The sequence below is a fragment of the Acomys minous genome, assembly GCF_964271855.1.
Source record: "Acomys minous genome assembly, chromosome: 16".
NCBI classification, from domain to species: Eukaryota; Metazoa; Chordata; class Mammalia; order Rodentia; family Muridae; genus Acomys; species Acomys minous.
This window is the reverse complement of record NC_140498.1, coordinates 24,178,463-24,201,983: the sequence shown is the minus strand read 5'-3', so window position 1 is coordinate 24,201,983 and position 23,521 is coordinate 24,178,463. Positions and strand designations below refer to the sequence as shown.

Here is a 23,521-nt window from a genome sequence, read left to right as displayed (position 1 = left end):
CTCCGCTAGGATTGTATCCCTATGAGGTCATTCAGGTGAAGCAAAAATGTCTTTGCAGGAAGACAGTCCTTTGAAGAGTATCTGTAACAGACTAACAGCAGAAATGGACATAGAGGCTGACAGAAGCAGAATGGCTTATAACGTAAGCATTCCAACAGTCTGATTTTAAAATGCCCAGCACACCCACACCTACACTCCAGAAGGGTTCAGCCTGTTCTGTGTGAAGGGAGCGGTGTGGCTAGGGTAGGAGCAGGCTGCTGAGGGGATGCCTGCTTGGAGGCCGGGGACAAAGGGCTGTGTGCAGGCGACAGGTCACAAAGGACAGCAGAGGATAACTGTGGAGGTGTGAGGAGTCGTGGGCAGAAACCTTGCTGGGAGATGGGCAGTTGCCTTCACTCCTTCCCTCTCTTGGGGAACACGATTTGTGGCTGGCAGGGGTGCCTGGAATTAACAGAACCATGAACAGTGAGTGTTTGTTACCTTATTACACTGCCCACAGCTACCGATCCATGGGCGTGTTCAACACCTCCATGGGAAACCTACAACGACAGCTGTACAAGGGAGGAGAGTATGATATTTTCAAGTATGCACCAATGTTTGAGAGTGACTTTATCCAGATTAGCAAAAAAGGAGAGGTGATTGACGTTCACAACCGCGTCCGAATGGTGACTGTGTGCATTGCATCCACCAGCCCGGTTCTGCCACTGCCTGACGTCATGCTCCTGGCCCGACCAGCTAAAGTCTGTGAAGAACATGCCAGACGGGCCCGGTTCGTCAAGGGGAGAGGTCGAAAGCCTTCCAAGATGTTGGAGCTCACCCGGTTGCTTCCTTTGAAGTTTGTCAAGATCTCCGTTCATGATCGTGAAAAACAGCAGCTGCGCCTGAAGCTTGCCACAGGCCGAACTTTTTATCTGCAGCTGTGTCCCTCTTCTGACGCACGTGAAGACCTCTTTTGCTACTGGGAAAAGCTTATCTATCTCCTGAGGCCACCGGTAGACATTTGCGGCAGTAGCCCAGCACTTCACACTGCTGACACCTCTATCCAGGGGGACTCCAAAAGCCTACTTGTAAGTTTCTAAAGACTTGAACAGGGTGGGGAGCTATAGGGAGCATCTCAAAGCAGGACCCACAGAGATGTAGGTGCTTTCTTAGGCCCACCTGGGAAAGGTGCTAAATTTCAGTGGGTCCTCTGTTACCACTGGGGACTTGGCTATCACTCTGGGAGGCTGAACTACCCCCAAAATGTCTTATAAGTCCTGCCTCACCTCCAAGACTGTATTCAATTTTACGTCTGCCTGATGTTTCCGTCTTAAACTCCTTACACACCAACTCAGCCTCATTTGTTATGGAATATTACATAGTATGTATGACAAAGGAAATGTTACATATATATTTCCTTCTTTTGGATGCAAGATCTCAAGATGTAGCCCAGCCTGGCCTTGAATTGGCCATCCTCCTGCCTCAGCCTCTCAAGTGCTGAGATTGGGGGCAGGTATCACCACACCTGACTAAAATACATTTTTAATTTTGATTGATATATTAATATACATGTTAACATGGTACAGTGTGACATATTGATACTGGTATCTAATATGCAGTGATTAAACTTGGGGGATTGGTTATATCTATCACCCATGATATTTCCTTGTGCTGGGGATGTGCAAAAATCCTCTTTACTTGTTATTTAGACAAATAGGATTAATGCTTGTCAGTTATTGAAACTCTTCCGGAATATAGGACATAGGAAGTTGTTCCTCTTATCTAACTGCATCTATTAGCCATATTCTCTCCATTCCTGCCCCCCAGTAGCCTGCCCAGGTCCTCATAGTTACTAATCTATTTATGAGATCAGTTCTTTACTGTAGAACACTTTAGCTTCCTTCCCTTGAGCCAGGATCTGTCACCCTGCACCGTGTGTGTGTGTGTGTGTGTGTGTGTGTGTGTGTGTGTACACACGCATGTGTGTTTAATAAGCACAATCCCCATGTTTCAAGGCCATCAAACACAAACATGGAAAATACACTGTACAATGGTGCTTCCTTTTGCCCTAGAACTGCTCAGGTGCAACTAAATGGCCATTGACTGAAGTTCAATGACAGGGATCTTGTAACGGGAATTCAGACATGACTTTAATAAGGAGTCCCTGGGTTTCTGGGCTCCAGAATGAGGGAGGAAATGAGCATTCTGGCTTCTCTGTCAACTCAATCTCACCGTTTCTCCTCCCCTTGGCACAGGGCTCAGAGATCCATGGAGAAGGAGATCAGGATTCTAGGCATCAAAAGCTCCAAGAAGTGTCAGGAGCCACTTCTGCTGCATTTGCAGGAGGAGAGGGAACACAACCGGCTACTATAGCTTTTGCAGCCCTTGGTACCCAGGGATCTGCCAAAGCAGGGGCAGCAGGGGCAGCAGGGGCAGCAGGTGGCACTGTGGCTGCAAGAGTAACAACAGGCTCCTCAGTGGGTGTGGCGAAAGTGGGGACAGCTACAAGCTCGACCTCAGATACCATAAGTGTGGCAACAACCAAGTCTCCAGGTTCAAGCCGGGTAGCCACAGCCCTGGCAGGAACAGCCAGCACAGATGAGGGAGGAAGTGGGTCCAGCAAGGCCCTGGCAGCTGTTGGTAACATATCCTCAGAAGGTATAGAAGTGGTGTTGTCAGGGGCTGCCAGCTCTTCCTCGGAGTCGACTTCTGCAGACGGTGCTGGCAGTAGCTCCCCAGCAAGCAGCCTGAGTATGGTGTTTACAGGCACCATGACTACCAAGGGGCCTGCTGCAGATAAACCTGAAGCTCCCCTCGTGTCAACCTTGCAGAGTGAAGGCTACATGTGTGAAAGGGATGGGAGCCAAAAGGTTTCCCATACTAGCTCTGAAATACGGAAGGAGAAAAGAGAGAGACGAGAAAAGAAGGACAGAAAGGCAAGTAAGAAAAGTTCCCATTACCGCAGGACAGGGGCAGGTCACCACAGTTCAAGCAAGGAGAAGACCCGGAAATCATCTTCCCACCGGTCTGTATCCAGCCATGGGAAAACCAGAGAGGACAAGAAAGGGAAAGGGCGGGGCAGCTTAAGGGGTAAAAGACACAGCTCCTCTTACAAAAGTGAGTCCCGGATTGTTCGCAAGCCCAGGAAGAGCCGATCTGCAGCTAACTCGGGGTCTGTGGTTAAGAAATCCAGTAAGATTAGCTCTTTTATAAGGAGCTTCATCATAAGGCCTACTTCAAAACCAGTAGCTGCCTCAAGTGAGAGAGGAGGGGTAGACATTGTGACGAAGACGGTGGAGAAACACAACATAGAGACGAAGATGGAGAAAGTCGAGGACTTAGGGTTCACTGGCACTGTGACCTCCGAGACAATGGAGAAGATCGTCTTCGAAGCCAAATCCATCTAGATAAGACCAGAGCAGGAAGCAGCAACAGTGGCTAATTCTAGCTTCTGTAATGGCAGTTTCAATAACAGAAAGTCACAAAACCCCAAAGGAATTTTGTCTTCTGTTTGCGTTCTGTGTTGCACACCCTGGCAATGACTTCACAGTGGCTCCTGTGACATCAACTGCTTCAGTGAAGTGACCCCTCCCACCACAGGCCCAGGGAAGCCAGTGCTGAAGCAAGAGTGTTAAGGCCCTTTCTGTCTTTGGTTCCCCAAGTGGAGGTCCTGGGACCCTGGAGAAACTGTGTCCCCGTTCTCCCCTCCTTCCCAAGTGGTCATTCATGAATGAGAACCTCCAGTCTAGTCCATATTTGAGGGAAGACAGGGCAAGATGATGCAGTGGACTTACCATGCAATTGGCACAGGGAAATCTATGATCTAGATCAATAAACTGTAGGCGCAAATCCTGAACATAGGGTGGCAAAAAACAAACAAACAAAGAAACAAACAAAACCCCCAAATTAGCAACAGTTAGTTTTCAGAATTTATAATAACCAAAAGATTTAAAATAAAAATTAATAAACCTGAGATAACCTTGGCAAAGCAGCTTAGGCTCTGAATATACAACACACACATACACACACACACACACACACACACACACACACACACACACACACACACGCACGCCTCAGTGTACCCGCTATCACAGCATGCAACACCAGTGAAAGGTATCTGAAACACCACTTAGATTGAAGGCCACTATAAGTTAGGAACTGCAGTGTTTTTACAACATCATTTTCTGCTTTCATAAAAACAGGGATTTAATTACAGAAAACAAATGTTTAATCATTTTCTTCAGAATATAAATATCACTGGACTGTATTGTGTGAATGCCCTTGATTTTGCTGATATGGGTTTTATAAAAACATTGATAAATGCATTTAGGCTTGAGAGCATGACAAATTCCCCTCAATTTCTGAAATAGCCCTGAACTTATTCCTGTCATTTTGTAGTAAGTATTTAGGTGAAGTGTCTGTGTAGTATATCTTTATGTGAAGTGACCTGAGCAATGATTACAAAATCATAGACAGGTTGAGTCTGAAAAAATGTTGAAGGTGTTCCATTTTGCACTATCAAATATTCAGTCAAGATTTGACTTTTTAGAGGTTTGTTTTCGTTATTTTTAAATCATGTGTGTCTATGTGTGAGTTTGTGGATGTGTGTGCAGGTGTACTTGGAGGCTGGAGCCTATATCCTTACAGAGCTGGAATTTCAAGCAGTTGGGAGTTACCCAACATGAGTGCTGGGGTCTAAACATAAGCCCAATGCAAATGCAGGACACATTTAACTATGGTGCCATCTTTCCAGGCCCAATATTTAATTTGTACGTAAAAATAAATAACGCATGCATCTCATTGATACGCAAATTTGCTTTGCTCTCTGATAAGCAATACAATTAAATATATTACTTAAAAAATGTATTCTTTGTGAATTTCACATCATGCTCCGCAATCCCACTCATCTCTTCATTCCTTAATAGCCACCTCCTACCCTTGCAACCTCCAACCTCCCTCTCAAAAGAAAATAAGAAATAAAAACAAAACAAAAAAAACCCCCAAACAAACAAAATACATTTCATTGTGGAAGCAGCAGCGTCTCAAAAGTCCACCCTTTTGTCCAGGCATCCTTACTTGCAAATGTTCACTGCAACAAGTCACTGGTCTGGTTTGAGGCCTCTGACTTCTGCTACACTATCAATCCTGGATCCTCACTGGGATTCCTCTCAGCTATCGTGTTGTTGCCCTGTGTCGTGGAGATCCTACAGCTTTGGATCTGCAGGACCTGCCCCTTCGCATACTCCACCAGTTCCTAGATGGGGGAGATGTTGGGGTGGGCCAATACAGAGTCCTGGATCTGGGCCTGGGTAGTAGCTAGGCTGGTCAGTCCACCAGCTCTCCCTCACCCACACCACCAGGGTGAGTTCTCTGGCACTGCCGCAGCTAGCTCACCAAAAACTGAAGCCAGCAAGGGGGAAGGGCCAACTCTCTTGCTTTCATACCCTTGGGGCCATATCAACCATACCTTTGCCACCAGCGCCAGCTTTACTATGTTTCCCAGGAAAGGTGAAGGAACTGCTCTCCCAAGTACTGCAGCAAGCAAGGGGCAGGGCCAGCTCTCCAGCCTGCCTCTCTACCCTGTGGCAAGGGATGGGGGTGAGGGTGGCATCTCTCTGGGGACCCCATGCCACTGCATGACCAGTGATGGGTACGGCCAGCTCTGCATAGCCCTCAGACATCAACACAGCCCCAGTCCAGGGATGTCCATTTGGCCTTTGGTGATAACAGACCCTGCTGCTGCAGGGCTACACACATGTTCTGCTTTCCTTTCTCTTCCATGCCTCCCTCACGTGCTCATTTTAGTAGTGCCTCTGTCCTTTGGTTTCTGGGGTCATCTCAGGAGTGCTATGGCCTGCCTGTGCTATATGGCCCTGGTTGAGGGTTGTCTCGGTCATGCTCTGCCAGCCTGGGCCTCATCTCTGCCAGCCTGGGGTCATCTCAGGCTTGCTTTGCTCACCCCGCTGTGTGGCACTGAGTGGAGGCTCCAAATTAATGTTTTAATTTTTCTTTTCTCATGAGATTTCCTATCTGTACTATCCTATTTTCTCCTCCAACTCCAGCCATATTGTCCCCAACAGGTCACCCTCTCAACTTCATCTTTTTTTTTTTAATAATCTAGTAAGTTTAGTTAGTGATGTCCACATCTGCATGGGTGTGGAGCAATGCATTGGAGCATAGAAAAACCTACCAGTGGGCACATTCTCCAAAAGCAATGATTCCCCCCTCCAAGCAGCCATCAGCTGCCAATGGCTCTTCAACAAGGAGTCAGGCCCAGAGAGTGTCTATGCCTCCTTCACCTTAAGATTGTGTGGCTTGACCATGTGCAGGTAACCACAGCTGCTGTGAGTTTACAGCTGTGACACCAGGCCATGCCTGGAATGGTTTTGACAGCACGCTACCCATCCTCCGGCTCTTATACACCTTCCTCTTCTTCATACACACTTTTCCCTAAGCATTAGAGGTGGGGTCTGTGGTATATATGCCCCACATAGGGCTGAGCACTCAGTCTCTTATTCATGGCACTTTAACTAGGAGGGCATCTCTCTATTGACTACTGTCCATGGCATAAAGAGGCTTCTCTGACCAAAGTTAATAGCAGCCCAGGTCAGTGGGTGTGGATATGAATATGTAGAAGGCTTCTGCAGCATGACTATTTAGCCATGGTTCTACCCTAGGGCCTATAACCTCACCAGATTTGACCAAGATTCCGGTACCGGACATGAAAATTTCCTTGTTTTATCTCTGCTGTGGAGCAGGCCTCAAATCCAATCAAAGAGCAATCAGTCACTCTGTAATAAGCGTGTAACTATTGCAGCAGTGGGCACACCTTGCCTGGGATGCAGGGTCTAGTGCTGAGTGATGAGACCACTGATGTCTTTTGTCTCCCAGCAGCCTGTAGAGCACCGTCTGGGGCTAGAGAAGCCAGCCAGCTAGGCAGGACACAGGAAGTTTCTCAGTTAGTTTGAGAATGGTTTCTCTATGTCTTGTAGCCAAAGTATAGAGTCTTGAGCGATAGGTTCTTACTATACAGTCATGAAACACAGACAAGGGCAATGGCAAGAGTTCCTGGTCCTTAGGAGACCTCTGAGACATCCTTGACCCGAACCTCTGAGACTTCCCTGACCTGAAGGCAGATGTCCATGTGCCTTGTGTGATTTACACTTAAAACCCTTTGTCTCCTAGTAGCAAGTTGTCCACCAATGCAGGGCCATTACATTAATACCTTTTAAAGTCATGCTTTGAATTAGTTTACTAACGCATAGGTTTCCATAAGACCTTTTCATACATCCTTAGTTTTGGTTAGCACGCGGTTTTAGTTCTTTTCTGTTGCTGTGATGAAATGCCATGACTACAGTTGACTTATAGAAGAGTTTATTTTGCTGTACCTTTGCACAGGGAGAGTCCGCAAAAGCAGGGAAGGCATAGAAGCAGGTGGTGTGAGCAGAAGCAGGAACAGGAAGTGGGATGACCATGTCTTTCATCCACACACAGGAAGCAAAGAGAGGGAGAGCAGAAAGGGAGGCAAGGCTCTAAAGTCTCAAAAGCCCCCTCCAGTGACATTCTTTCTCTAGCAAGGCTCCGCCTCTGAAAGGTTCCATGCCCTTCCCAAGCAATCCCACCACCAGGAGACCACGTGTTCAAATGCACGAGCCTGTGAGAGAAATGTCTCTGTCAATGCACGTACCTACCCACAAGTAAAATAAATTTATTTATAAAGTATTTTTAGCAAAAATTTTATGTGCATGTCTATTTTAAATATTTAAATATACACTTGGGAGTCTCATAGAATTTCTTGGCCAAAGAGCAGAAAAAGTTAAGAAGGTTTCATCTAGATTCGAATTGGTAGGCCACGTTCAGATGACCAACTCTTGCAGACTGACTGGAAAAAATAAATAAAGAAAGAAAGAAAGAAAGAAAGGAAGGAAGGAAGGAAGGACATGACTGCTCCTCGTTGTGTTGGAGGAGCTCTACTGTAGCTTTGAGGGAGTGCATAGCCAGAGGCAGAGATCTGGGAGAGTCCGGAGTGAACATGACCCTGAGCCAGGCCACATGAAGGGGTGTTGGAAAGGGGAGAGCCAGGAGACCAGAAGACCATGAGGCCTGGAGGGTAAAGGGTAGAAAAAAGAACCAGGTAACAAAATGGCTGGGTTATAGAGGCAAGGGCAGCTGAGAGAAGTGCAGCCCAGGCCCTGGGATGCACAAGTTTAGGGTAGGGGATGGTTTGCTAGCCACACCCTGTAACAGGAAGAGACTAAGGGATGATGGGAGAACCTGGCAGCCAGCTCCACTTTGACATGTTAAATAGGCATCTCAGCCATTTGCCCTGAGTTTGAGACCTAACAGAGATCACCTGGGTTTTTGGTTAAAGTGAACCAAGTTTATGTGTGCATGTGTTTGTGTATATGTATAAATGTGCATGTTTGTATAGGCCAAAACTTGAGGTCAAGTATCTTCCTCAATCTTCCTCCACCTTATTTTCTGAGGCATGTGTCTCACGGAAAACGATGCACGTCTGTTTAGCTAGATTAGCTGGCCAGTGAACTGCAGGGATTTCCTGTCTCAGCACCTGGCTTTTACTGTCTTTGCTGAGGATCCTAACTCAGGTCCTCGTGCTAGTGAAGCACTTTACTGCCTGCGTCATCTCCCTGGCCCTGAGTAGTGTTTGGCTGGAACTCAGCTATAGCCAGTGCTGTCTATGGCTGTTTTCATGTTAAAATGGGAGGTCTGAGTTGTCGCATAGAGATTATACAGCCCACAGAGTTAAATATTTACCATCTTGCCCTTTAGAGAAGAAGGTTTGTTGTCTTCTGGTCTGGGAACTGTTAACAATTCCCCTCTCTCTGATGTATACATACCCTGGGAAGACCCTGAGAACACTTATCAGGAGCCAGCCAGAAAAATGTCTGTAGAAAAACGGTCTGTAATAACAAGAGCCTGGACACAGGCCAAATATTCATCAAACAGGAAAATTCATAAACTGTGATACATGGCTTCAGGGCCCTATTATTTGACAGTGAAAACAAACAGCAGCTACGCACGCTAGCATGAATGAATTTTATATAACATGGACTAATAAAATTCAGACAGAATGATTACATGGCATTCCTCTTGTAGAGCAGTTATAAGCAGGAGCAGAGGTTGGGGAGATGGGCCCAGCTGTTCAGAAAACTTGACTGCTCTTTCAGAAGACTGGGGTTCAATTCCAAGCACCCACATGCCACCTCACAATCATCTGTAACTCCAGATCCCTGTCATCTGATGGCCTCTTCTGGCCTTTGCAGGCACCAACGCATGTGTGTGATACATAGGCATACATGTAGGCAAAATACACATACACATAAAATAAAATTTAAAATAGAAAAAAGAAACAAAAGCAAACAATGACTTGAAGACCATATTTGTTGAAAGCATACAGAAAAACAAAGAAATGATAAACACAAAATTCTGGATAGAAATGATTTGCAGAGTGAAAAGGAGAATGTGTGATGTGAAAGGCAAATGCAAAAGTATTTCAGCAGTGGCAAATGTCCTATTGCTTAAGCAATAGGGTATCATAAAGCTCTCTTCTAGATGGACAAAAGTTTATCCTTTTATGACAAAACACATTATTTTGAAATGTCTTTCGTAAATATAAACAAAAATAATTTCATTCACAGCACTCCCCCCACAAGGAAACAGAATACTCCACAATAACGTATACTAATTAAGGGTATGAATTATGTATACATTCTAAAAGTTTAAGGTACTCTATATTATATATATGAAATTATAAAATTTAAGCATCTGTAGTACAAATTTCCTTATAAACAAATGATGAACTCACAATCCTATATGGAATCAGATATTTTTAAAAAAATGATAAAAGGTGAACTTGAGAAAAACTGTGGTACCCATGTGTGCTCCTATTGTTTGCATGGGGAAGCTGGGTTTCCAGGGAAGAGTAAATGCGTCAAGGCAGGAGTGAAGGCTTTCAGAACACTTGTCCTTGAACAGGACCTGGGTTTGATTCCCAGTACCCACATAGCAGCTCCCAACCATCTGTAACTCAAGGTCCAGCAGACCCAAAACTCTCTTCTGACCTCTGAGGGTACAACGTGGTACAAACATATAATCTGTACAAAGGCAGTAGTTCTCAACTTGTGGGTCGTGACCCCATTGGGGGTGGGGGATTAACGACCCTTTCACAGGGGCTGCCTAAGGCCATCATAAAAGACAGATATTTACATTATGATTCATAACTAGCAAAATTATGAAGTAACAACAAAAATGATATTATACTTGGGGTCATGACAACATCAGGAACTGTATTAAAGAGCTGAAGCATTAGGAAAGTTGAGAGCCACTGATCCATACACATACAATAAAATAAGTCTAAATTAAAAAAACAAAGGTGTTTATAGAAGTGGAGAGAGAGAAATAAGGTATTCTAAGGGGAGTGGTGGTCTTGTAGAATACAAGGAACCCTGCACTGGGGGGGGGGGGCGGGGAAGGGGGGGGAGGACTTGCAAAAATCTAACCTTGTGATTTTCAACATTCAAAAGCCAACAAATACTGGAAACCTACATGGCCTTGGAGTTGATCCTTAAGCAATGAGTACAGATGGAAAGAGAGAGGCCATAAAGGTCTGAGCAGGGCTTTGGAGGAGCCTTTGGGGAATGCTGGCATACAGGCAAAAGAAGAAGATAAGGTGGGAGCTTTACCAAGTCTTCACTCTGTAGCCCAGATCTGCAGAGGCTAAACTGTCTTAGCTTCACCCTTTCTCCTTCTCCTCATCCGGTTTTGTCTCTCTTGTCTTTTGTGGGTCTTCTTTAACATGATTATACTTTATCCAGTATGCAGGGATGCTAAGCAAACCCACAGATGACACACATGTCACTAACATGAAATGGAGGCAGGGACTGGCGCACCACAGCATGCTCTGCCAGGCATCCTCTCTGCATCTCCTCTTCTATCTTGAGATACCATCAAAGGAAATGTGAGCAAACGTCTATGTATTTCAAAGGTACAGGTCTCTTCCTCTGGAGAGAGCTATCAATTGGGCCATCAGGTTAAATCCCCATCAGATAAAGGCTGATGTTCTTAGCAGCAATATTTATCACCACGACAGCAATTCTGCTGCAAGTGCAATGAAACAACAGGCAGCTCATTACCAACCAATGTTCCAAGCTTACACACAGAAGTGCAAAGATAACAAAGGATTCTTTCCCAAGGGCAGTAAGTTCACTCACACGCTATAATGTTGGAGTGGTGTCTTTACATTTAGTTACTTTTGTTGTGTGGTTTCTTTGTACAGTTCTCACTGTGTTGACTAAGCTGGTCAGGAACTTGTTGCATAGTTCAGGGAGTTGGGAAGTCATGCGCCTCCCATCTCGGTGTCTTAAATGCTGACATTTTAAGCATTTATTGCTATATCCAGCCATGGAAGGGAATGTGTAAAGCAGAAGAGACATCTGCTGAAAACACAACACAGGCAAGATACGGAAGTGAGCCATCATGTCTATCAGGGTGAGAATGGTGAGAGAGATGCTGGGGGAGGGGAAAGAAAGAAGCAGGTGACAGGAAATGTAAAACTTTGAGATCTATGCAAGGGAAGTCACTAACCCATTATAAATTGGGCTATGTAGTGACACATGAAGGAAGAAAAAAAAAAAAACCAAACAAACATAGGGACCAAGAAAACAACAATCTTACAATTGTATTCCTCAAAGAGAAGAGCTATAAAATATGGGAAGGAAAAATTAATTGAACTGAAAGAAACAAATTTATAGCTGTAGTTGGATTTAGATTTGTAGTTCCACATTCTTCTCTCAACAATATAATGAACAACTTAGGCAAAGACTGGCACGTATGCAGAATACATCAATGATACGATCTACCCCAAGGATCCAGGTAGTGTTTACTGAACACTCTACTCATCATTGGCAGAAATGCATTACTTTCAGGTTGCTACAAAACATGTATCAAGGCATTCATATCCTAAGCCTTAGAGATAATCTCAACTAAGAGGGTTGAAGTTATCCTGTATATTATCTGACTGCAATGAAATCACGCTGGAGGTCAACAACAGAGCGGTAACAGGAACCAAACATTCCATATATTGAAAATCTCAACAGCACAATTCTAACTATCCATGATCTTAAAGGAAGTCTAAGGTCCAGTTTTTGTGTGTGTTTGTTTTCAGTGCTGGAGCTTGAATTTATTTTACCACTGAGCCATGTCCTCAGTCTTTATAAATCACAAACAGAAATAAGAAATACATAGACTTGAAAATAAAAATGATATTGGAATTTGCAGAATATAGCCAAACCAGTGTGGGGACCAATGTACATGTCATCCACATACAGCAGAAGAAAGAAGTCTCAGTTAAGTGACTTAAGTTCTCATCCTAAGACTGAATCCATAAAAGAAAATCCAAAGATAATCTCAACCCCCAATAGAGAAGACATAGTATAACAGAATCAAAAAGTCAATAAAATTGAAAACGAGACAACAAAAACTTTCACATGTATACAAACACAAAATAGGTATTAAGAGCTGGGCGGTGGTGGCGCACACCTTTAATCCCAGCACTTGGGAGGCAGAGGCAGGCGGATCGCTGTGAGTTCGAGGCCAGCCTGGACTACCAGGACAGTCAAGGCTACACAGAGGAACCCTGTCTCGAAAAACAAACAAAAAATTAAAAATTAAAAAAAAAACAAAATAGATATTAAACTTGTATTTTAATTTAACGCCCTCTAAATCAAACCTAATCAAGATGGTTTCAGTGGAGAACACTGCCAGCTAAAAGAAATAAGCACTGAGGTAGAAGGTGAGGCTGAGGTAGAAGAAAGAAAGAGCAGAGGGGAGAGTGTGGAGGAAGATCCACTTAACACAATGCCTTCTAGAAGTTAGAATACTGTTCATTTATCACACAAAGCTAGTAGTGTTGTGATTCCAAAACAAAAGAGACTAAGAAAAAAAGGGCTAGGTATGGTTATGCATACATGTAGCCCCAGCATCTGGGGGGCTGAGGCATCAAGATATTGAGTCAAAGGCCAGAGAGAAACAGTGAGACCCTGTCTCAGCAAAGTAAAAAAGGAGCTGGAGAGATGGCTCAGTGGTTAAGAGCACTTGCTGCTCTTGTAGAAGACCTGTGTTCAGTTTTTAGCATCCACATGGCAGCTTATAACTGTCCGTAATTCCAGAGCCAAGGGATCCGATACCTCTTCTGTCCTTTGCAGGTCCCAGGCACGCATGTGGTACGCATACATACCCATACTCATAAATTTTCTTTTTAAAAAATCTAAAAAGGTAAAATATTTTTTAGAGAAGAAAAATGGAGGAGAAGCCGGGCAGTGGTGGCACATGCCTTTATAATGCCAGCACTTGGGAGGCTGAGGCAGGCAGATTGTTGTGCATTCAAGGCCAGCCTGGTCTACAGAGCAAGTCCAGGACAGCCAAGGCTACACAGAGAAACTCTGTCTCGAAAACAAACAAACAAACAAACAAAAAACCAAACCAAACCAAACCAAAAAAAGCTTTAAAAAAGAAAAAAGAAATAATGGAGGAGAGAGAACAGTGAACTAATAATGTCCTGCATGTATACGGACATAGATTGCTAGGTTTTACAATGTATAAAATAGTTAGATACTATGGCCAAGTGGGTTTTATTCTAGAAATATCTTAAATCAACTGCTAAAATTCACTACATAGGCTACAGGGGGAAAAACCCCACATAATCACATCAACCATTGAAAAAGAGTAAATGACGAAATTCAACACCTGTTCACAATGACCTCTCATATAACAGAAACGTAACATCCATATGACACAGCACAAAGTTCCTTGCGCTAACACCTCACTTAGTGATGAAGGCCCATGCTTCTCTAAGATCAAAAGCAAAGCAAGAATGTGCACGCATCACACTTCCTCAGCAGAGCGCTGGGAGCCGTGGGAAGAGCCCTAAGCAGTACCATAAAATCCTTGGGTGGAGTAGTGTGAGTGCCACACAGGAACACACCAGAGGCATTACAGTAAGGTTCCAAAAACTGGTAATGTGTTCACCAAGTTCACAGAATACAAAACACAAGTATTTATGTGTAAACCTAAAATAACTGTCCACAGCACTGAGGGGAGAATCAAGAAATCTAAGTCAATGGAAAGATATATCCAGTTCATGAATTCAAAGTTTCGGTATTTCTGTCTCTCCCAACGTGACTTATAGGCATAATGTGCTATCAGTTAAAACCCTAATAAGATATTTTGTAGAGAAAATTATGTACAAATTTATGCCTATGAGACACAAATACAGTTACCCAGAATAACTATTAAAAATAACTAAGCAGTGGGGATAGTCAGCCTACCCAATTTCCAGACACTGTACAGTGGTAGACACCAAGACTATGTGGCTTATGTGGAGGATGCACATGGTGTTGAAGAAAACACAATGAGAAAGGTGGCTCTCATACTCCTTATGAAGGTACAAAAGCAATTCAATGGGAGAAAGAACTCTTTCAACATACAGTACAGATAGCAACAAACAAACAAAGGAAACATAAATTTTGATTTAACTTCAAACCTCATAAAAGGCACTCAAAGTGAGTCTAGAATTATTCAAAATATACCTAAATAAAAGAACCATAGGAGACGTTGAAAACATAGACCACAAAGAAAACCAAATTGAACACTTGTACTTCTTCAAACTTAAAAACACTAGTCCTTTGAATGATCCTATTAAATAAATAAAAGCAAGTTGAAAACTCAAAAACTTTTAATATTTTAAAACCAGATAGCCCACAAAGGACGAGTTTTTATATTTTAAAATTGTTAAATATCAGCATTAAGGAAACAATCTGGAGCTGGGCACTGTGGCGCACACCCTTAATCCCAGAACTCTGGGAGGAAGAGGTAGGCTGATTGCTGTGAGTTTGAGACAAGCCTGGTCTATAAATTGAGTCCAGGAAAGGGAAGGCTACACAGAAAAACCCTGTCTCAAACAAACAAACAAACAAAAGAAAAATAAAGAAAAGAATCTGGGGTTGGGGCTGGAGAGATGGCTCAGAGGTTAAGAGCACTGTCTGCTCTTCAAAAGGTCCTGAGTTCAATTCCCAGCAACCACATGGTGGCTCACAACCATCTATAGTGAGATCTGGTGCCCCCTTCTGGTGTGTAGGTGTACATGCAGGCAGATACTGTATATGTAATAAATAAACAAATCATTAAAAAAAAAAAAAAAAGAATCTGGGGTTGTAGAGATGGCTTGATCCCTTATGAGCTCATACTGATCAAAGAGAGGACCTGAGTGTGGGTCCCAGCACTCACGGCAGGGGGCTCACAACCACCACCAACTCCAGCTTCAAGGGACCTGATGCTCTCTTCTGGTTTCTTTGGGCACTGCATTCATGTGCACAATCCCCTTATACATAACTAAAAATAAAAATAAAATATTTCTAAAAAGTAAACAAATCATCCAATAAAAAATGGGCAAAGCTGGGCATGGTGGCACATGCCCTTAATCCCAGCAGAGGTGGACCGCTGTGAGTTGGAGGCCAGCCTGGTCTACAAAGTGAGTCCAGGACAGCCAAGGCTACACAGAGAAACCCTGTCTTGAAAAACCAAAACCAAAACGAAAAAAAAATTTCAACAACAACAACAACAACAACAACAACAACAACAAAAAGCTTAAATAAATCCATAGAACCCTTTAGAGGTGTGCTAATTAAAATCACAATGTTATAATTCTATGTATCTATAAGAATAGTTAAGATAAAATAATAAATAAATAAGGGAAACACAAAAGAGTGATGCAGAGCAGGAGAAATGTCATTCAATTGTCAGATGTCGATAGTGGACATGTAAACAGGTATGTACAGTTTTGTTTTGTTTTGCTTTTTCGAAATAGTGTTTCTCTACGTAGCCTTGGCTGTCCTGGACTTATTTGTACACTGGGCTGGCCTTGAACTCACAAAGATCTGCCTGCCTCTGCCTCCATGAGTGCTGGAATTACAGGTGTGCACCACGACACCTGGCTCATTTAGTAGTTTCTTAAGTACCAAACATGCAAATATAGCAATTTTGCCCCTAAGTATTTATCCCTGAGAAATAAGGATGCATCTCGATATAAAAATCTTCACACAAATGTTTATGGTAACTTACCACATAATTAAAAACAGCCCTGAATGATGCCCTTCAGTGGTTAAAATAGCCTGTTACAACCATGTCATAGACTAATACTCAGGAAAAAAAAATTAGGCTATCTATGAAACAACCTACCTGACTCTCCGGAGAACTGTCCTATTTGGAACGCTAACCGTAAAGGTTACTTACTGATTGGTTCCATTTATGCAATGTTCTCAAAATAAAACTGATATAGAATGACAGCTACGGGTAATGGATATGTGAAAGGGCACCACGAGAGGTGATGGGAAGAGACCTTGGCCGTAATGTATCATGGCTGTAATAATTGTGCTCTCCTACGATAATGCAAGAGGTACCATTAGGATAAACTGGACGAGGCACATGAGGGATCTTACTGCCTTGCTTCATGTAAACACCTGCAACTGCCTCCAATTTTAGTAGCTGTGTTATTTAGGGGTTACTGTGCGGATGCCAGCAAACTGGTTCTCATGTTTATAAGGACAGGCGAGAAAGAGTGAGCGCAGCACCCACTGCAATACTGGGAGAAATAAAGTCAAACATTTAACAGTGTTTTAGTTAGTCTTAAACTTTAAGACTCATCACAATTATTCTAAGGGTGTGACACATCATTGTTGAAACAGTAGACAAACCAATGGAAGGGAAGAGAAAGCCCAGAGAGAGACTGATTTGTGGTAAAGAAGTAAAAAAACAGTTCCCAAGGCAGTACATGCTTATTAGTAAATAGAAGCAACTAGACATCCAAAGACCTTAACTCATCATAAAAATGAACAAAACCTGAGCCACAGACCTGCCTGTAAAATGTGAAACTATATCACCATCAAACATACAACCCATGAAGACACAAGCCAGTCTTGATTAAAACAACAAGAAACCATCTATATCATCATCAAACATACAACCCATGAAGACACAAGCCAGGCTTGATTAAAACAAGAAACCATCTGTTTTCTGAAAGACACTTGAAAAATGAGAAGATAAGCTACAGAGTGGGAGAAATGATTTGCAAAAGACGTATCTGATAAAGGTTATTACCCCAAATATTAAAGAATTCTTAACTGCAAACAGTAAGGGTGGGTGAGATGGCTCAGCAGGTAAACGGGCTTGCTGTGCAAGTCTGCTGGCCCAAGTTCAATCCCTGTAGGCCACAGAAACATAGAAGGAGGGAAACCAGCTCCACAAAGTTGTCCTCTGACCTCCATGTGTGCTCTTGGTAGTCAAGCACGCACCCACCCACACATCATATATACATATTTATCAATAAATAAAATAAATTTGAGAAGTTAAAGTAAACAATAAAAAATAAAAACGTTCTGACTAAAGAAGGAGCAAAAGACCTGACCATATACTCCAACAAAAAAGATTCACAGGTGGCAAATAAGCACCGGGAAAGATGGTCAGCCTATGACATTACCAAGTTACAATAGGGAGATGCAACTATGGATCTACTGGAGGTGGTAACATTCAAACCATTACCAGCAAATACCACAGCTCTTGTTCACTGCTGTGGGGGATGAAGTTGTACAGTTACTGTGGAAGACAGTTCAGGTTTTTTGTTTGTTTGCTTGCTTTAACAATGCTAAAAAAAAATACTTAAACCATAAGCTCCAACAACCACATTCCTTGGTATTTACCAAAATAAAGGCTTCCATCTCCACAATTTAGAGACTGAGATTTACAGAAGTTTCACCCATGATTTCTAAAACCTGGAAGGACCTAGGATATTTTTCCACAGGTGAGTGGACAATGAGGCATGTCTACATGGTGGAATGTTATTAAAATGGTAGAAGAAGAAGAAGAAGGAGGAGGAGGAGGAGGAGAAGAAGGAGAAGAAGAAGGAGAAGAAGAAGAAGAAGAAGAAGAAGGAAAGAAGGAGGAGGAGGAGGAGGAGAAATAAAGTCACAAAAAAGAAATGGAAGAATCTTAAATCAAGTAGAAGAAAACTACGAGAAAATACAACATATGACTCCAACTAGATGACATTTTAGGAAAGGACAATTCATTCATATAGTAAAAAGGTCAATGGATTCCAGGGACTTGTGGGGGGGGGAGAGGGAGGGTTGGCAGAGTTCAGGGGATTTTTAGGACAGTGAAACTATTTTCTTGGGTATTAGGGTGGGTGTATGCCATTAAACATTTGTCAGAACTCACATAATGCACAACACCAAGTGTGAGCCCTGAAGTGGACTGTGGACTTTAAGTGTTGATGATGACAAATCTGGCTCACCAACATCAATTGTGCTGATCTGGGGTAGGATCTAGACGTTGGGGAGGTTGTGGGTTTGTGCTGGGAAGAAAGGCATTTCGACTCAGTTATGCTGGAGCCTAAAAGTATTCTACAAAACTGTCTAGGGCAGTGGTTCTCAGCTTGTGGGTCATGACCCCTTTGGGGTTGCATATCAGATATTTTATATTATGATTCATAACAGTAGCAAAATTACAGTTATGAATGTAATGAAATAATCTTATGGCTGGTGTCACCACAGCATGAGAAGGGTATTAAAGGGATGCAGGTCAGGAAGGCTGAGAACCACTGGTCTAGGGTAAGGGATGTGCTTGGTGATAGACAGTTAACCTACTATGTGCAAGGCCCTGACTCCAGTCCTCAGCACTGGGAAAATAACTAAGTAAATGAATGAATGAAGAAAAATTAAATACAATCCAAATAGAAAACCGATCAGAGAATTTCAGTGTCTTTTCCTTGACTCCTGGGAAGGAAAGGTTTTCTCTCCTTTAGACATGACTCTTCAAGAGCCCTATGAAGTTTCTGAGGTTGCAGTTATTAATAACTGCTATTAATAACACATACACGGGCGGTCCTAATAGAATGAACCGACATCAGATCTCAAGGACTTTAGGTGATCAGATAACTTTTAAAATCATGAAATCTTAAAGAGACAGTAAAGCCACTAGTGCTCAAAGTAGGCACAAGGAGAGTGCCCTGAGCTCCAGATGACACCTGGGCAGCACTTCCTGGACTTATGGCTGGCTTTGTCTGACTCTCGTTTGTCTGAGAGGAGATGCGAACATTAGCGGAAGTCCGGTCTCCTGAATGTCAGGCCAGGACTTTCTGTACTTTGTTCCACCCTGACCGAATGGGAAGTTTCTCAATCCACATTAATATAGACATCGGAGGTCAAACTGGTAACAGGTGGGTGGGAAATAAGGATACTATGGGAAGTGGATACAGAAGCCAAATCCTGAGCATGTTTTATGCTGGAGTCTGAACGGACTAAACACACTGTAAGGGTCTGTATCATAAAATCTGTCTTTGTCCTCAGGCCATTGCATGTTCTGAAGAAGTTGCATCGCAGACCTGAAACAGAGTGGATCAAAGGGTGTGATGATCCCCAAGAACTGCGGAGAAGTAGCACTGGGCTTGTAGTGGCTGGGACACTCCATCCGCAGCACCGAGAACAGCACTGCCATTTACTTGGTGAGCAATAAATACTTGGTAAAGGAACACTAGAGATCAGTGCAGTATGGAAACCCTAAAAGCCCAAGAGCACTGCCACCCACGCCGTCTGGAAAATAACTCCAGCCTTCCAGTGTGAAGGGTTATGTAGAGTCCCCTTCAGTGGTGGCATTGAGCTAAATACGGAACCCTTCCTTATTTAAAATGATCATGTTTTGTCAGATGTTGGGGTATGGTCTGATGTATTTTGATGTTAATTGCTGCTTGGTGTCTCTGTGACTTACCTTTTGCTTAATAAAAAGCCATCCCACCTGGGCAGGAAAAAGGAGATAGGTGGGGCTAGGAGAGAGAGGAATTCTGAGAAGAAGAGAAACTGCCACCAGAAAAAGGAAAGAGACCTAAAGTGAAGAGAGGAAGGCCGCGTGGGTTAGCTGGAGGAGAAGCACATGACCGGCAGCGTGGATGGAGAATCCAGTCCAGATGAAGAACATTAGCAAGTATTTGGGATTATGGATGGGAGGTGGCTTGATAGAAGTTATTAGAAGCAGATGGCATGGGATTGAGGCAGGGATCCCATGCCTGCCCCACTATGGACAGTAGTTTAGAGGCTTGATATCTGCCCTGCCCCAGGTTAACTAAGGCTATTTTAAAATATAACAAGTGTCTGTGCCTTAATTGATCGCTAGCCGGGCCTATAGATAATACATGTAATTTTAAAAACAATAAGTGGTGCCCCATCAAAATACATCAGACCATCCCCCAACAGTCAGTCATAATTTTTTTGTCTTAAATTTAATTTTAAAAAATTTTTAATGAAAATATTATCTGCCTTTATTATTGATTATTGTCCCTTGCCCCTTTTTTGGTTGTGTTGGAGAACCTCAAGCATGGTGATCAATGCTACAATTCTCCCTCCCCTTAAACTGAGGCAAAATGGCACCTGATGGAAAGCAGCTTGTCTTTGCACATGCCTGCTAGTCAGGACACGTGGAAGTGTTTTCTTCTCACTTTCACTTTTATCCATAATCCATCTCTCACCAAAACAGTATTCTACCCTGGCTGTGTGTGTTGTGTGGCTATGTTTGAGACTGTCTGAGCTAATGCCCAGGTAGGCCAGCAGCTGCTTGTCTACAGCTGTAGAAATAAAACAGGTGCATAGCCACAACTTAATAAAAACAGGGAATGAGATGCGAAGACAATCCAGGGAGCCATGAGCGTGGCACCAAGGCGTGCCTAGTACTTTCCAGTTTCTCTGCATTTGGAACCAAAAAGGCAGAGAGTAACTTCTCTGTGCGATGAATGTCTGAGGGGATTCAGTGGAATTTATTACTACGTAGACCGTAGAGAGACCCAGAGAGCCTGGTTACCCCAATAGAAAGTGAGAAATAGCACATCAGCACCAAGCACACACCAGCACCACGCCTGGCAGCGCTGTCTCTAACAGATGGAAAGTAGGAAGAGTGTAGGAGGAAATGAGCAGACATGCCCCACAGTGTGATTTTAGCCTATCTAGTTACTGCTGCCCCCTGCTGGTAAGAAAAAGCAAGGAGCAAAGCAAACAGCCAGTCCCAGCAATAAACTGTAGCAGGTCTGAGTTGTTGAGGTTAGTGCTGTTTGTTTACATCAATGAGGCAACAGTAACAAAAACAAAAACAGTTACTATGGATTGAAACTACACTGTAGATTTCAGGGAAAATTCATTAGCAACAATTTTCAATGGAAGTGCACCTTTTAGAGTTTATATATATGTACACACATAAATGAACACTATGTTACTATATATACTCTATTATCATAATATGAATAAGCAGAGGCTGACAACAACTATTTTCATTTGGTACCTTCCAGTTCTTCCACTGATGCTGATTAACAGTCTGAAAATACAGTGTAACTGACAACGCACAAATTGTTATTTATGTCTTTCTATCAGTTGTACCACAATACAAGCAGAATCAGTGAGGTGCTGAGAAAAATTAGATTTCTTTCTTTTTTTAAAAAAAAAGATTTATTTATTTGTTATTATACAGTGCTCTGCCTGTGTGTACATCTGCAGGTTAGAAGGGGGCATCAGATCACATTATAGATGGTTGTGAGCCACCATGTGGTTGCTGGGAATTGAACTCAGGACCTCCGGAAGAGCAGTCAGTGCTCTTAACCTCTGAGCCATCTTTCCAGCGCGAGACATAAGATTTCTATATACAAAGATAATGTTTGTTTGTTTTCTTTTGCTTTGCTTTGCTTTCTGAGACAGAATTTCTCTGTGTACCTTGGCTGGCCTGAACTTGCTTTGTAGACTAGGCTGGCCTTGAACTCACAGAGATCGCCTGCCTCTGTCTCCCTCAGTGCTGGGATTACAGGCGTGCACCACCACACCTGGCTGGAACCCTGATTCTTACCTAAACTATACATGAAAATAAATGTGCCTAGAGTTAGAAACCTCAATGTAAATCATAAAATCAACCTTAAAATCATAAAAACAACCCCTTACAATGTGTGGTTAAGCAAAGATGCTTGTATGGGACACACGAGGTATGAGCTATGAAAGAACTAAGTGAGAGGGCTGGAGCGTTGGTTCAGCTGTTACGAGCGCATGCTCTTGCATTGACCTAGATTTGGTTTCCAGCACCCACATGTGGCTCACAGCCATCTGTATCTCTAGTCCCAGGTGATCTAAAACCCTCTTCTGGCCTCCGTGGGCATGAGGCATGAATGTGGTGTGCATACATACAGGTAGGCAAAATACCCATACACATAAATAATAAAATAAGTAAATCTTAAAAAATAAGAATTGATAGGATTTCACTGAAGCTAAATACTCTTGCCATTTAAAAGATACTATTAGGAAAGTTAAAAGATCAGCCATAAGTTCTGAAAAAATATTTAAGAGACATATATTCAGTACATCAATCATTATACTCAGAGTGTAGGGGTGTGTGTGTGTGTGTGTGTGTGTGTGTGTGTGTGTGTGTGTGCTCACACAACTCAACAGAGAAGACAAGGCAATTTTTCAAAAGGGTGAAGCACTCACAGTTCACTGAATAAAAGAAGCATATGGCAAATAGCCAAAGGAAATATTTCTAACACCAAATGAGGACAAATTAAACCACTGCTCATCTATCAGGACGACAAAGCCAAAACACAATCAACAAGGGCAAGCTGACGATGCAGAGCAACTTCTAGTCAAAGGCTTTAACATTACCTTCCCTTACTTCTGTGTTTGGGAAGCAGGCACGATGTGCGTGCTGTAGAGGGTGCACTAGGTTCCTTAACCCAAGATGGCTGTGGAGAGAGACCTCAGTGTGGTTCCAACTGCTCTTTCCACTACCCCTGCAACACTCACCTCTTTCCTTTGTTCGTAACCTCCAACGTCACCACCTGTCCCTTCCCTAAGTACCTTCTGCAAAGCAGCTGGCCTTAGCCCACACATCACACTGGTCTGCGTTCTTGGGTCTCCGCAGCCCTATCACTATTTGAGGCTCTTCTGCTTACATCCTGTTGTCTATGTCTCTCCATTAGAAGGTTGGATATGTGCCTTTCTTTAACCTTCTCAAACAGTGCCTGGCATAATGGACACACCAAAAAAAAAAAACGTACTGAATAGATGTATCCCTTGTTAAATTTAAGGCTTAAAATTTCCATTCAGTTCTTGCAAATATAGTCAGGAATAGATAAAACTTAAAGTGTTTATTACACCCATCTTTTCACCAGGTCCTATCATGACATGGAGTTCTTAAGCACTCTTCATTTGTATTTTACTGGAAAGAACACCAAAATAAGAACCAGAAGACTGGCATTCTACCTTGATTATGCCACTAGCTGTGAGACATTTGCACTTTGGGACACATCTAGAATTTTAACCTAGGGAGAAAAAAATGAGTGCAAAACCAAGTGTGAGCTGAGATGCTCATAACCCAGTGATTATAGCAGCAAAAACTGAGAGGAAAGTAAAGACACACTGGAGCTATAGCTACGTAGATGTGGTCGATC

General features: G+C 43.0%; 1 protein-coding gene across 1 annotated transcript; it reads left to right on the top strand.

Annotated features, from left to right (window-relative positions):
* Window positions 1–351: 351 nt before the first annotated feature.
* On the top strand, window positions 352–3,486 carry GARIN3 (golgi associated RAB2 interactor family member 3). The gene is made up of 2 exons (XM_084764394.1): window positions 352–1,067; window positions 2,235–3,486. Exons 1-2 carry the CDS (start codon window positions 459–461, stop codon window positions 3,384–3,386), a joined length of 1,761 nt encoding a protein of 586 aa, XP_084620520.1. The 5' UTR covers window positions 352–458; the 3' UTR covers window positions 3,387–3,486.
* The last annotated feature ends 20,035 nt before the right edge of the window (window positions 3,487–23,521 follow it).

Excerpts from the sequence above, each read along its gene's own strand:
- GARIN3 (XM_084764394.1), top strand. The coding sequence starts at position 459 with ATGAACAGTGAGTGTTTGTTACCTTATTACACTGCCCACAGCTACCGA. Across the intron at positions 1,068-2,234 it reads GGGACTCCAAAAGCCTACTT|GGCTCAGAGATCCATGGAGA; the intron begins GTAAGTTTCTAA and ends CCCTTGGCACAG.